A 15,610-nucleotide genomic window follows, 5' to 3' on the forward strand; every position below is an offset into this window, starting at 1 on the left:
TTCGTTTTCCTTCTTCACTTTAACTTTCTGTGGTAATAACAGCAAATTGAACTTTGCTGTGAAAGGTTGTTTTCTTGAATCCAAATAGGATAACACTTTGATTTTCATCACAGCATCTTCATTCATGTGTTTTAAGAAAGATACTGTCTAATAAATTAAAAATTTCTTATCCCTGGGGAATCATAAGTAAATTAATATGTTCCCTGTCTGTTTACAAGCTTTCTTGTTATCTCAGATTTGCATGTGAGTGTACAATGCTGCAGCAGCTGATGTTTTCTGGATGGGACTGTGACAATATTTGAGGGCATTTTTATCATCACTGTCATTGCACCTACACCAGACTGAATGATTGGCAATAAAGAATAATCAATTAAGATAACCAGCCCCAAAGTTCTGACTTCACAAGTGCTATCTGTCTGCCATGGACAAAATACTGGACAAACTCATAACTTCTTTCCTATTTTATACACATATTGTGTTGTCCTGTGTTGTGTTTGTGTGATTTAATGTCTAATTAAGCCAGGCTTCATAGAGTGTATCTAACTAGACATCTATGCATTATAATGATCAGTGAAACATTAAGTTCCTAAATGCAATTCTAAGTCACATTTCTAGAGACATTAACATAGTTTTGTAACATAGGCACCATCTGCCCATCACGCCTTATAGGCATTGTCTCTTCTCGATGACTATCCCAGGAGGAAAAGTCCCAACCTGACTTTGACATTACTGAGTGTTCATTCTGGAAACCTTGTCTGCAGGTGGGCGTTGGGAAAAAGGCGGAAGCTGTAGCAACAGTGGTTGCTGCAGTCGACCAGGCCCGAGTTCGAGAGCCCAGAGAACCCAGGCATGTTGAAGAATCATACGCTCAGCAGACCACTTTGGAGTATGGATATAAGGAGCACATTTCCGCCACAAAGGTAGCTGAGCAGCCCCCACGTCCAGCCTCAGAGCCCCAAGTTGTCCCTAAAGCAGTCAAACCTGGAGTGATCCACGCTCCTTCTGAGACTCATATCGCAACTACTGATCAAATGGGAATGCACATATCATCACAGGTGAGTTTGGGCCCACTGCCTGTTTCTGGGAAGGCACGCATAACTGCTGTGGTCATCTGGTGAGCAAGGGCTTCACTGAGTTCCATTTCCATGCAGATCAAGAAAACTACAGATCTAACAAGCGAAAGATTAGTCCATGTGGATAAACGCCCCCGCACAGCGAGCCCGCACTTTACTGTTTCAAAAATTTCTGTTCCTAAGACAGAACATGGATATGAGGTAAGAAGTTAAAGAGCATGACAAAGAAATGTTAGACTTAAAGGAAGACAGTAGGTTGTGTGATATGGAGTATCTTTGGTGAAGGCAGTACAGGCTTGTTTTTGGTGATGTCTGTTTACCCTCATGTAGACTCAGAAACCCCTAAGGTTGGATTACTGGAACTCGCCCAGCAGAGAGAGCCTAGACTCTCAGATAGTTTCCTGACACCTCTGAGAAGACACAAATCCATACCGGCTTCTCTCTGTTTCACATTCTGTAAAAGGTTCAGTTCAGTTTTCCTTATGCTGTGAGATATTTCAGAATAACATAAATGAGAATGGATACCAATACCAAAGACAGACACTGAGAAGTCATGTGTTTATATACTCAGGATAACAAGATGGAGACGTGTTACCGTGTGGTGGTTGGGCTGGACTGTGGGGTCACACAGGCCTGGATTAGCACCCTAACTCTGCCCCTTATTAGCTCTGTCATCAGGAACAAGTTAGTACAAGTGAAAACCTTAGTAAGTTGACAAGATCTAATAATCCTCAATATTAGTCACAGCTATTCTTATTTTGAGGTTTTTCCCAGGTGGTGCTAGGGGTAAAGAAGCCACCTGCCAATGCAGGAGACATAAGAGACAAGGATTCAGTCCCTGGGTTGGGAAGATCCTCTGGAGGAGGGCATGGCAACCCACTCCAGTATTCTGGCCTGGTGAATCCCATGGACAGAGGAATCTGGTGGGCTAGAGTCCATAGAGTCACAAAGAATCAAACATGACTGAAGTGACTTAGCAGGCACACATTCTTATGTTACACACCCGAGTCGTAGAATCCAAACTGCATGCTTCAGAGAATTATAAGGTATATTTAATACCTGCATTTGGGATAATCTCAAATACCCAGACAGCAACAGAGTAAAAAGAGTAAGGAAACTCTTAAAATATTCTTCTAAGCTTTTTCACTTTCACCTCTCACACAGATTTGTGGCCGAAGCCTAAATGTTCTATTTTAAAGTAGTTCTTAGGAATTAACCAAGTAGTTAAAATTTTTATTATTTTTGAATTTCCCACTGTTGTATTTTCAAACACAGCTTCCTTGGCATGATTTAATTGAAAATTCATGACCAAGTTTTAGAAGACCTTCATTCCCTTTATGATAAGAGCCTAAAATAAGAAGTTCTAAATACAACTCTATTAGGAAGACTTTCAAATTTATTTTAGAAGCTGGCAGGAATGACAGTGAGCTTTATAACTAGCTTATCTCTAACTTTTCATTAACTATAAAAGTGATAATGAGAACATTAAAAAGGGGACCACATAGAAATTTGACTCAGACTTACCACAAGAGCGGTAGTGGAGAAGGACTTCTGGGAGGCAACTGGGATGGCAGTTAAGTGACTATTTTCTGACTCTGTTTCTGATGCTATTTAGGCATCAATAGCCGGTAGTGCTATTGCCACACTACAAAAAGAGTTGTCAGCCACACCTTCTGCTCAGAAGGTCACCAAATCTGTGAAGGCACCCACCGTGAAGCCTGCTGAGGCTAGAGTGAGAGCGGAGCCCACTCCTTCACCCCAGTTCCCCTTTGCGGAAACACCAGAGACTTTTAAGAGTCAAGCTGGCATTGAGGTGAAGAAGGAGGTTGGGGTGAGCATCACCGGTGTTGCAGTCCGTGAAGAGCGCTTCGAAGCACTGCGTGAGCGTGAAACCAAGGTTGGTGGTCACTGGAGCCCCTGCTGTCACTTAATCCATTCCCGGGGAACAGGACCAGGCTCTAGGCCAATCTGTGCTACAGAAGAGGTCAGCCAGATGCCCTGCCTTTCTCCATTGCTCAGACTTCATTTTATCGAGCATGGTGTGGGTCAGAACTCTTCTAGAATTATTTTTATAATTTTGCATGTGCTAAGAGTTTGAGACTTCCCCTAATTTCCTGAGCATTTTGTAACATCCTTTGTCAAAATTGTAGGTAACAGAAACAGCAAGAGTACCTGCACCTGTTGAAATCCCTGTTACTCCACCAACTTTAGTCTCGGTGAGTAAAGTTGATAGTGTTGGATCACATGCATATCTAGTCAAATAATGTTCATATATGCAAAGATCAGCTTCTCAAACTTGAAAATTCCATGAGTGTGTCTGCAAGTATGTAAGACCATATACTATTAGGCAAGGAGAGGGGGAATTCTGTGTGACAGCCTCAGTCACATAGCCAGCAGATTCGATGAGTTTCTGTTATGTGTAAGGCATGATTGCAAGACTAGTCTAGCCCTCTTTGAAATCTGTCTTACTATCTGAAAAAATGTACGTAAATAAGCATAATAAAATATAAAATGTGATAAGCACTTCAGTAGAGGGAGGGTGCAAAGGAAAGTTTGATTACTTCTAGTTGAGGATAACATGGAAAGCTTCGCTGAAGAGACAACATTCGCTGCTGAGACTTCAAGCTTTGTTAGGATTTGAATATGTGCAAACAACGGAGGGTACAGGGATGCCCTCTTATATGACATCAGTACAGTTCCACCTTATGAAGTTGGAAACACCTTACATTTATTTCAAATTGGGAGTATTCCAATTTCCAAAGGAGTTTCTTTACGGATAGTTCCACAGTCTTGATGTTAAGAAAGCATTTTATGACAGTTAGAATGTACAAGGTCAAACCTCCACGTTTGGTACAACATATAGAGATGATTCATGCATCTGCACACGTATCAATACTTCCTGTTTCTTCTTTCTTTAGGGCTTGAAGAACGTGACTGTTATTGAAGGTGAATCTGTCACCTTAGAGTGCCACATCTCTGGATACCCATCCCCCAAAGTGACATGGTACAGGGAAGACTACCAGATAGAAAGTTCCATTGATTTCCAGATAACCTTCCAGAGTGGAATTGCTCGCCTTCTGATTCGTGAAGCCTTTGCAGAAGACAGCGGGCGGTTCACTTGCACTGCTGTGAATGAGGCTGGGACCGTCAGCACATCCTGCTATCTAGCTGTGCAAGGTCAGTGGTCACACCCCCACGGACCTTCCACACACTCCTCACTGCCACCTGGCACTTCTTTCTACACACCTGGTAATGGAGCCCCCTTTTAGAATTGAGGGTCAACTTAACTGTCATGCTAAGGAGAGGTCAGTAGTGAAGCGAACTAAATACCTGACTTTAACCAAAGAACCGTCTGTCTTCTTCTAGTGTCAGAAGAATTTGAAAAGGAAACAACAGCTGTGGCTGAGAAAATTACCACAGAAGAGAAACGGTAACACCTTCTTTTGCTAATGATTTTTCACTGTAGCACAGTTTTGCTTGGTTAGTCCCTTTCATGTTGGCAAATGGCAGTCCGGAAGCTCACATGAAGGGCATTCTCTTTCCAGCTTCGTCGAATCAAGAGATGTGGTAATGACCGATACTAGCATCACAGAGGAACATGCAGGGCCGGGAGAACCTGCCGCTCCTTTCTTTATTACAAAACCAGTGGTCCAGAAACTGGTGGAAGGTGGGAGCATTGTATTTGAATGCCAGGTTGGGGGCAACCCGAAGCCCCATGTCTACTGGAAAAAGTCCGGTGTTCCTCTAACCTCAGGATACAGGTATTTTCATGGTTGAATGACAGAGTTTTCTGTGATTTGTCTGATGGGTCTATGACGCCAAGAGAGAATAGAATATACTTACCCCACCCTCAGAGGTAGGGTCTTTTGTTATAGAGCCTTCATGGTGTGCTTTGAGGAGTTTTCGTGTTTTTCACACAAAGTTTTATTGAGAAACAGAGTTATGTGACAAAAGTGGATGGGAGATATATATTTTATATTCTGGTTTGATTCATTTATAGTGCTGCTGAAATAGAGAAAATGATGTGGAATTTTTACACATACAGAACATATTTTCCTACCAAGGATCTGAAACAACATTCAATAAAAAGGCATAATAATTAAGTCACTAAAAGATAAAAGAAAAAGGGTAATTTTTGAAGAAAGCCAGTTATATGTGAAAAATCTATGCTAATAAATTTGCAGTTGAGTATAAAATTCAGCTTTAAATTTACTGCAACTTAATCTAAAAATGTATCCATCATATCTTAATAAGAAGAAATGTAGTGTACCAAAGACTTAATATCGAAATGTTTAAAGGAGTTTATTGTTTTCATTATTCATTTGATCTTCACATAAAACGGGGAACAAAATAATGAGCAAAGAGAAGTATCTTAGTATTTAAATGACCTCATCATTTGTGAACATAAACACTGAGGTCTCTTATTTCCATAAGTAGTGTTATAGTCTATTATTTATTTTGAAGAATATATGACTATTATTTAAAATGAAAAATTTAACTCGTTTGGCCTTCATTACTCATGTCCATGCATTTCCCTCAATTTTTAACAATCTTATATTCTATGGTGGAGCTTAGTCCCATGTTTAGGATCATTGAATTTTATACCGCAGATCCACAGAAGGCTTATTTTACTCACATAAGGGTTATTTATGAACTCTCTCATTTGTTCATTTCCATTAAGATACAAAGTGAGTTACAACAAACAAACTGGCGAGTGCAGACTGGTGATTTCGATGACTTTTGCTGATGATGCTGGAGAATACACTATTGTTATTCGTAACAAGCATGGAGAAACGTCTGCATCTGCCTCCTTGCTTGAAGAAGGTGAGTGCAGCACTAAGTAGTTCCATGTGCATGATAAGAATGGAAATGCAGGGAGGAAGCAGCGCTGGGTGACTGTCAGCAGTCCTGCTGCAGCATTCGGCTTTGATACTGGCTCTGTCCACATCTGCCCTCCTCTTGGCCTCAGCTGTATAGGAAATGTTTTAGACCACATGGCCTCAAAAACCGTACCAGTACTAAACTTCACAGGTTCTGACAATAGTTTATTTTTGGTGCATTCATTTCTAAGTATATAATGACTTTGAAAATGCAGGAGGAACTTTGCAAGCAGTTCCGTGGTTAACACTCTGCCTTCCAATGCAGGGGGTCCAGGTTCAATCCCTGGTCAGGGAACTAAGATCCCACATGCCATGTGGTTTGGCCAAAACAATTACATTAAATTAAAAAATGAAAACGTAAGGATTCTAAATCCCATGGCCCTCTAGATCCAGACAGATATTAGTGAGTGCAGTGAAGACAGTGGAGAAATTGAAGAGTATATGCCCTGCCCCAAGGGGTCAATAGCTCCCCACCTCCAGTATGTTGTTGCCAGGCACACACGTACCAGGCTCCATGTTGCTAGAGCTTCCAATGTTTTTTTTTTTTTTTTTAAGCTAGAAACCAGGATTTTCAATATTCATAAGTAATTTGAAAAAAAAAAAGTGTAATAGCATTTAAATTAAACAAAACGTACCTGTGGGTCCCTATTATCTTTGCCAAGATGTTCACATTTATAGTAGACCATCCTATGTTCTGTACAAAACCCTTAGGATTAGGATGCTATCCCCATTTTGCAGATGAAGCACTCAAGACCAAGGAGGATAAATGAATTGCCAGAAGTCACATGACAAATTAGGAAGACCTCTAGGGTTGATCCCAGAGGACTGACTGCTAATATAAAATTTTTTCTATAATAGTAGTGGCTGCTCTGACTTATTAATGTAAGTTTGGGTTTGAAATTCAATCTACTTAGTCTATCCTGAGCACTTTTCATAAACTTTGGAAAATCTGGCTTTTGTTTATCAACTTTCCATAGGGTAGGACTTGCTTGAATGAACAGTGGCATAAAGGCTTTTTCATAAGAACATGAAAAATTCACGCATATTCTTAACCCCTAGCTGATTATGAATCACTGATGAAATCCCAGCAAGAAATGCTTTACCAAACACAAGTGACTGCATTTGTGCAAGAACCTAAAGTTGGAGAAATAGCGCCTGGATATGTATACTCTGAGTATGAAAAAGAGTATGAAAAAGAACAAGCCTTAATTAGGAAGAAAATGGCCAAAGATACTGTAATGGTCAGAACTTTTGTGGAAGACCAGGTAGGTATGACAATAATGACCAAGTAAATCACTTCACACATTATTCTTTCCTCCTGCGGTGCCCCGGTTTTTGTTTGATATTTTCATTTTTGAGTGATGGGCCAGGGTTATATTACTATAAGCAGATGCAGGTGCACTGCCGATGAGCTTCCTTAATCTTCATAATATTAATATGTTGCACATATGACTTTGGAAATAAAGATTACATGTAAGTAGGAAAAACAATTACTAAAACAACAAAGCTCATTACTGCCGACATTTTTTCATCGGTAGGATAGACATCACACGTATAACCCATACTCTGAGAATACCATTGTTCAAGACACCACAGCATGAACTTCCAAAGATGACTGGGAGGCAGATTAAAAAATAATGACTCATCTAAGTCTCACTGAAAAACAGATAAAAAAGCAAAATTAAACACTTCTAGATGTTTCTTCCTGTTAAAAATTTTAATCAAACCTTATTTCTGAAAACAAATACTCTTAAAGAATTTCTGTCAGTCAGCAGTTATCTTTTTAACAGACTGTCATCTTTTTTACTACATAGGAATTCCACATTTCTTCCTTTGAAGAGAGACTTATTAAAGAAATTGAATACAGAATAATAAAGACTACATTAGAAGAACTTCTTGAAGAAGATGGAGAAGAAAAGATGGCAGTTGACATTTCTGAATCTGAAGCTATTGAAGCAGGATTTGATTTAAGAGTCAAGAATTATAGAATTCTTGAAGGGATGGGTGTTACATTTCATTGCAAGATGTCTGGGTATCCATTACCCAAGGTAAAATATAAGCATTGATCATACCTCCATGCTACAGTAAAGACACGCATAGGTTATGGTGTAACTCCTTTATGTAAATCTTACTTACATGTGCATGATATTATTCGCAGATTGCATGGTATAAAGATGGCAAGCGCATCAAACATGGAGAGAGATACCATATGGACTTTCTACAAGATGGCAGAGCTAGTCTGCGAATACCTGTTGTTCTTCCGGAAGATGAAGGCATCTATACTGCGTTTGCCAGCAATATGAAAGGAAATGCGATTTGCTCAGGGAAATTGTATGTGGAGCCCGCGGCACCTCTCAGTGCTCCGACTTACATACCCACGCCAGAACCAGTGAGCAGAATCAGGTGAGAATCATACTAGTTCAGGTTGATCAGTATTTAAATCGTTTAAAACACCAAATATCTCAGTAGCAAATTGCCGTCAGGTAGTGGGGGGTATGAAGGCTAAAATAACCCAGAAGTCTACCATTCTCCGTACTGGCAATTACCCAATTTTTATTTCTTACCCCTGTGTAGAATGAGCAAAGCATCTTTCATCATGTATCATGATATCTGTTTTGCCAGTGCCATAGCTAATATAGTGAAAGCCATAAAGAGTTGTTTAATGTCTGATTTTACGTGTATTATCTCTAGTTTATGAGGAAGGCATGGCAACCTGTCCATGGGGTTGCACAGAGTCGGACTCGACTGAAGCGACTTAGCGTGCAAGCATGCACTCATGGCAGTCCACTCCAGTGTTCTTGCCTAGAGAGTCCCAGGGACAGAGGAGCCTGGTGGGCTACAGTCCATAGGGCTGCACAGAGTTGGACACGACTGAAGCGACTGAACACAAGCACACATCAGTAATTTAAACAACAACCATGCAATGGAGGGATTATTGTTGCTATTTTGGGAGTGAGAACACTAAGTTTCCCAGACCCTGTGAAAATTGCCTGAGTTCCCCCAGCCTGTGTGGTGGTGTCAGCACTTGAAATCCAAGCCAAGCCAATCTGGCTACAATGTATAGGTAGAGTTTGGGACTTTTTTTCAAATACCTTTCATTTGTTTTTTCTCTTCTGGGAATTGTAAGTTATTTTTCTTTTTCCATATTTATGTTGGTGGTATTTAACCAACCAAGATTCATTGAAATATTTTGGTAGTTGAATCAAAAAGGTTCAGTAACTCATTAAACCCAGTTGGTGAGGGAGGGACAGTATTAAGGACCAGTCTAAGATTTTGAGGATGGGTTCCTGGCTGTGTTGAATAATTCCCGACTGGGATTGGTAGTATATGAACAATATAGTTTTGGGAGCAATAATAATGTATTCTATTTTGGATCCCAATGAGTTTGAGGTACCTTTTAATACACAAAATAAATTCTAAAATAATGTTAAGAAAGAGATTTACTGTGGTGAGTTTTCTCTATGCCTCATGAAAATATTCTTTTTTGCATTTTGTTTTTCAGATCCATCTCTCCACGTTCAGTGAGCAGATCTCCAATACGCATGTCCCCTGCTAGGATGTCCCCTGCACGGATGTCCCCTGGACGCAGGCTGGAGGAAACAGATGAGTCACAACTCGAGAGACTGTATAAGCCAGTCTTTGTGTTGAAACCTACTTCTTTCAAGTGTGTAGAAGGACAGACTGCCAGATTTGACTTAAAGGTTGTGGGTCGACCCATGCCTGAGACCTTCTGGTTTCATGACGGTAAGTGTAAGTTTTCGCTAATAAGTTATCAAACACAAAAATAAACTTATCTGTGTGTCTAACCACTTTTAAAAACAACTATTTTAACGTGATTCCTTTTTTGCTGATTTTTCTGATAGGCCAGCAAATTGTCAATGACTATACCCATAAAGTAGTCGTTAAAGAAGATGGGACCCAATCACTGCTTATTGTTCCTGCAACACCCAGTGATTCTGGGGAATGGACGGTGGTTGCCCAAAACAGGGCAGGGAAATCTTCAATTTCAGTGATTTTAACTGTGGAAGGTATTTGCTCCGAAGACTCAAAATAAATAACCTTATCACTTGGGTTTTACACAAGTAGTTCAGCCCTACTCACTCAGAATCACAACCTTTCTCTTTCAGCTGTGGAACATCAGGTAAAACCAGTGTTTGTGGAAAAACTGAGGAATCTCAACATAAAGGAAGGTTCCCGACTTGAAATGAAAGTCAGAGCTACGGGCAACCCCAATCCTGACATCGTATGGTTGAAAAACAGTGAAATCATTGTACCTCATAAATATCCCAAAATCAGGTAAGTTGGCTTGAAAAATAATTAAACTCATTACACAAATTCAATACTCGAGGAAGTAACAACTACTTTTGTATTAATGATTTATTTTCTACTTTTTATAGAATTGAAGGAACCAAGGGAGAAGCTGCCCTTAAAATTGATTCCACTGTCAGCCAAGACTCTGCCTGGTACACTGCAACTGCTATTAATAAGGCTGGCCGAGACACTACACGATGCAAAGTAAATGTTGAAGTTGAGTTTGCAGAGCCTGAGCCAGAGAGAAGATTAATCATCCCACGAGGGACGTATAGAGCAAAGGAGATTGCAGCCCCAGAACTGGAGCCTCTCCATTTGCGATATGGCCAAGAGCAGTGGGAAGAGGGTGACCTCTATGACAAAGAAAAGCAACAGAAACCATTTTTCAAGAAAAAACTCACTTCCTTAAGACTCAAGCGCTTTGGGCCTGCCCACTTTGAATGCAGGCTGACACCAATTGGCGACCCAACGATGGTGGTAGAATGGCTCCACGATGGAAAGCCACTGGAAGCAGCCAACAGGCTCCGCATGATCAATGAATTTGGGTATTGTAGCCTTGACTACGCAGTGGCGTATTCCAGAGACAGTGGTGTCATTACGTGCAGAGCTACTAACAAATATGGAACAGATCACACATCTGCTACCCTTATTGTCAAAGATGAGAAGAGTCTTGTGGAGGAATCTCAATTGCCAGAGGGGAGGAAAGGCTTACAGAGAATTGAAGAATTAGAGCGAATGGCTCATGAAGGTGCCCTTACTGGTGTGACAACCGATCAAAAAGAGAAGCAAAAGCCAGACATTGTCTTGTTCCCAGAGCCAGTAAGAGTACTGGAAGGGGAGACCGCCAGATTCCGTTGCCGGGTAACAGGCTACCCTCAGCCCAAAGTCAACTGGTACCTTAATGGGCAGCTCATCCGCAAAAGCAAACGGTTCAGAGTCCGCTATGATGGCATTCATTATCTGGACATCGTGGACTGCAAGTCTTATGATACAGGTGAAGTCAAGGTCACCGCAGAAAACCCTGAAGGTGTGATAGAGCATAAAGTAAAGCTTGAGATCCAACAGAGGGAAGATTTTAGGTCTGTCCTTAGGCGAGCCCCTGAGCCAAAGCCCGAGTTTCACGTCCATGAACCTGGAAAACTTCAGTTTGAAGTACAAAAAGTAGACAGACCTGTTGACACCACTGAAACCAAGGAAATTGTGAGGCTGAAAAGGGCTGAAAGAATCACCCATGAAAAAGTGTCTGAAGAGTCAGAAGAGCTGCGTAGCAAGTTCAAGCGCAGGACTGAGGAAGGCTATTATGAAGCCATTACAGCTGTGGAGCTCAAGTCTCGTAAGAAGGATGAATCCTATGAAGAGCTTCTAAGGAAGACAAAAGAAGAACTTCTCCACTGGACCAAGGAGCTAACTGAAGAGGAGAAGAAAGCCCTTGCTGAAGAAGGCAAAATCACTATTCCAACTTTTAAACCTGACAAAATTGAATTAAGTCCTAGTATGGAGGCCCCCAAAATATTCGAAAGAATCCAAAGCCAAACAGTGGGCCAGGGCTCTGACGCACACTTCCGGGTCAGAGTGGTGGGAAAACCTGATCCTGAATGTGAGTGGTACAAAAATGGTGTGAAGATTGAGCGCTCTGACCGAATCTACTGGTATTGGCCCGAAGACAATGTTTGTGAGCTGGTCATAAGAGATGTGACTGCTGAGGACTCTGCCAGCATCATGGTGAAAGCCATCAATATTGCTGGGGAAACCTCAAGCCACGCATTCTTACTTGTCCAGGGTAATTTGAATTTCTTTCATTTGATGGATCTATTTTTATTTATCTGTGAATATCCAATAGTGTATTGTCTTAATTTTCTTTTCCATTACCCAAATTGTGTATTCAATTTAATGTGCTTTATCCCCCCCTTTTTCTCTTGTAGCCAAGCAATTGATCACTTTTACACAGGAATTACAAGATGTTGTTGCTAAGGAAAAAGACACCATGGCAACCTTTGAATGTGAAACCTCAGAGCCATTTGTCAAAGTGAAATGGTATAAAGATGGTGTGGAGATTCACACAGGAGATAAATATAGGATGCACTCTGACAGGAAAGTTCACTTCCTCTCCGTGCTAATGATCGACACATCTGATGCTGAAGACTATAGTTGTGTACTTGTTGAAGATGAAAACGTGAAAACAACAGCTAAACTTATTGTCGAAGGTAGTAAATAATGCTTTTGTTGTTTATTCAAGTTTTAGAGTTACTTTTATTATGTGATAAAATTAGCTATGCGATTGTCACCCCCTAAAAAGGATTCAGTTCAGTTCAGTTCAGTCACTTAGTCATGTCCAACTCTTTGCAACACCATGAACCGCAGCAAGCCAAGCCTCCCTGTCCATCACTAACTCCTGGAGTTTACCCAAACTCACGTCCATCGAGTCGGTGATGCCATCCAGCCATCTCATCCTCTGTCGTCCCCTTCTCCTCCTGCCCCCAATCCCTCCCAGCATCAGGGTCTTTTCCAGTGAGTCGGCTCTTCACATGAGGTGGCCAAAGTATTGGAGATTCAGCTTCAACCTCAGTCCTTCCAATGAACACCCAGGACTGATCTCCTTTAGGATGGACTGGTTGGATCTCCTTGCAGTCCAAGGGACCCTCAAGAGTCTTCTCCAACACCACAGTTCAAAAGCATCAATTCTTTGGCACTCAGCTTTTCTTTCTAACTCTCACATCCATACATGACCACTGGAAAAACCATAGCCTCGACTAGATAGACCTTTGTTGGCAAAGTAATGTCTCTGCTTTTTAATATGGTGTCTAGGTTGGTCATAACCTTCCTTCCAAGGAGTAAGCGTCTTTTAATTTCATGGCTGCAGTCACCATCTGCAGTGATTTTGGAGCCTCCCAAAATAAAGTCTGCCATTATTTCCACTGTTTCCCCATCTATTTCTCATGAAGTGATAGGACCGGATGCCATGATCTTAGTTTTCTGAATGATGAGCTTTAAGCCAGCTTTTTCACTCTCCTCTTTCACTTTCATCAAGAGGCTCTTTAGTTCTTCTTCACTTTCTGCCATAAGGGTGGTTTCATCTGCATTACCTATGAATTAAATATAAGCTTCATACCAAGAATCATGACTGTATAATACTAGTTAAGAATGTTGACAATTGGAATATTTTTAAAGTGAGGTTATTTTGATGTCTTGTTTTAAAAATTTTTTTGAATTATAATTCCTTGCTTTATTAAAAATAATTTAAAACTTAAATCCTTTTATTGACAATTTATTTCTCAATCCAGAAGTTAGATATTAAGAATATGCCTGATGGGGGACATAAGAGATTTACAGATAATTTAATTTTTCGTCTAAGTCTAGATACGTAACTCTCCAGAGAGATTAACTTCTCCTTATCTCGTAATTCAGGTGCAGTTGTTGAGTTCGTGAAAGAACTTCAGGACATAGAGGTTCCAGAATCATTTTCAGGGGAGTTAGAATGCATTATAACCCCAGAAAATATAGAAGGCAAATGGTATCATAAGGGTGTGGAGCTTAAATCCAATGGTAAGTACACGATTACATCTCGCCGTGGACGTCAGAACCTCACAGTCAAGGACGTGACGAAAGAGGACCAGGGAGAATACAGCTTTGTTGTCGACGGGAAAAAGACAACCTGTAAACTAAAGATGAAACGTAAGCCACCTCCTTCTTTTCAGCCTGTAGCAAGCAGCATTATGGTTTATCGATAATAAATCATACCGTTCTTTTCTCCCCCCATATTTTCACAGCTCGCCCCATCGCCATCCTACAAGGACTCAGTGATCAAAAAGTCTGCGAGGGTGACATTGTTCAGCTTGAAGTTAAAGTCTCCTTAGAGAATGTGGAAGGTGTCTGGATGAAAGATGGCGAAGAAGTGCAGCCGGGTGACAGGGTTCACATTGTGATAGACAAGCAGTCCCACATGCTGCTTATTGAAGACATGACTAAGGAGGACGCTGGCCATTACTCCTTCACCATTCCTTCCCTTGGACTGTCAACCCATGGGCGCGTCTCTGTCTACAGTGAGTGCAACTTACATGGTCTTATATCTGTGCTGTCAAGCGAGCACATATTTCCGACAAAAATTTGTATTCACAAATCTTTCATGTGTGTGATTTTGCAGGTGTTGATGTGATAACACCTTTAAAAGATGTTAATGTGCTTGAGGGCACCAAGGCTGTGCTCGAATGTAAAGTCTCAGTCCCTGATGTGACTTCTGTTAAATGGTACTTAAATGATGAACAAATCAAGCCTGATGATCGCGTGCATGCCATTGTCAAAGGCACGAAGCAGCGACTTGTGATTAACCGGACCCACGCTTCAGATGAAGGACCTTACAAGCTGGTGGTTGGCAGAGTTGAAACCAGCTGTGATCTCTCTGTAGAAAGTAAGAATTCTTCCATCTCACTTAATATTGTCTTAAGCATTCTATTTTCCCAGTGTAATAGTAACCAAGTGACGATTATATTTTTCCCCCAGAAATTAAAATTATCAGAGGTCTTCGTGACCTTACCTGTACAGAGACCCAAAATGTGGTCTTGGAAGTTGAACTGTCCCACTCAGGAATTGATGTCTTGTGGAATTTTAAGGACAAGGAAATCAAACCCAGTTCTAAATATAAAATTGAAGCTCATGGGAAAATATATAAGTTGACAGTTCTAAACATGATGAAAGATGATGAAGGAGAATATACATTTTATGCTGGAGAAAATAGGACATCTGGAAAACTTACCGTGGCAGGTTAGTACAATTATAAATTATAAGTTCTTAAATGGAGCAGTTGTTTTAACTTAAGAAACCATTACCCGTTTCCTTCCTTATTCCCCGCAGTTTCCTGCTTTTGTTGTTGTCAACCAGTAATACCTTCAACACCGCTCTCATCAGCCTAAATTCGAAATATTCTTCCAGGAAGTCATAACTCAAATGCCATTTCCTCTGCACAACCTTCCTTGATCTTCTCATTTGTAGATCTTACTCCTCCAACCACAGTATCGCTCTCTGTGTGTTTCTTTCATGACCCATACTCATCTACTTGCTTTATTCTCCATTTCTTCTTCCCACACTTGAGCAGATACCTCCAAAGTCTGGAGTTGCTTCTTCCTCATCTTCATATAATCCAATACGTTGTACATGATAGATTGATAAATGTATGTTGGATCAAGTTTGATTGATCAAACTTTCCTACTGTAAAGATGTATTCATTTTTTATGCCCTGTTTCATTCATTTTTGTTCCCTTTACACTATTACTGGGCCCAATGAATATTTTAAAAATATACCTCATTGGGTGTGTCTATATGTCTTTTTCCTTAACATGAAGTAAACCATTC

The 15,610-nt window shown here is 40.7% G+C and overlaps 1 protein-coding gene across 2 annotated transcripts in view; it reads left to right on the forward strand.

Annotated features, from left to right (window-relative positions):
• Positions 1-15,610, forward strand: part of TTN (titin) — a 275,571-nt gene that overhangs the window by 20,876 nt on the left and 239,085 nt on the right. For both annotated transcript variants that reach the window (XM_059880142.1, XM_024979885.2), the window contains exons 14-33: positions 762-1,055; positions 1,152-1,274; positions 2,689-2,970; positions 3,224-3,289; positions 3,992-4,250; positions 4,440-4,503; positions 4,619-4,834; positions 5,755-5,897; positions 7,013-7,218; positions 7,768-8,001; positions 8,112-8,356; positions 9,456-9,697; positions 9,817-9,981; positions 10,081-10,249; positions 10,351-12,044; positions 12,187-12,468; positions 13,670-13,936; positions 14,032-14,304; positions 14,406-14,669; positions 14,762-15,022. In XM_059880142.1, coding sequence (XP_059736125.1) covers positions 762-1,055; positions 1,152-1,274; positions 2,689-2,970; positions 3,224-3,289; positions 3,992-4,250; positions 4,440-4,503; positions 4,619-4,834; positions 5,755-5,897; positions 7,013-7,218; positions 7,768-8,001; positions 8,112-8,356; positions 9,456-9,697; positions 9,817-9,981; positions 10,081-10,249; positions 10,351-12,044; positions 12,187-12,468; positions 13,670-13,936; positions 14,032-14,304; positions 14,406-14,669; positions 14,762-15,022 — 5,749 coding nt within the window. The remainder of the gene's footprint in view (positions 1-761; positions 1,056-1,151; positions 1,275-2,688; positions 2,971-3,223; positions 3,290-3,991; positions 4,251-4,439; positions 4,504-4,618; positions 4,835-5,754; positions 5,898-7,012; positions 7,219-7,767; positions 8,002-8,111; positions 8,357-9,455; positions 9,698-9,816; positions 9,982-10,080; positions 10,250-10,350; positions 12,045-12,186; positions 12,469-13,669; positions 13,937-14,031; positions 14,305-14,405; positions 14,670-14,761; positions 15,023-15,610) is intronic.

Source organism: Bos taurus, chromosome 2 (assembly GCF_002263795.3).
Source record: "Bos taurus isolate L1 Dominette 01449 registration number 42190680 breed Hereford chromosome 2, ARS-UCD2.0, whole genome shotgun sequence".
Classification (NCBI taxonomy): Eukaryota; Metazoa; Chordata; class Mammalia; order Artiodactyla; family Bovidae; genus Bos; species Bos taurus.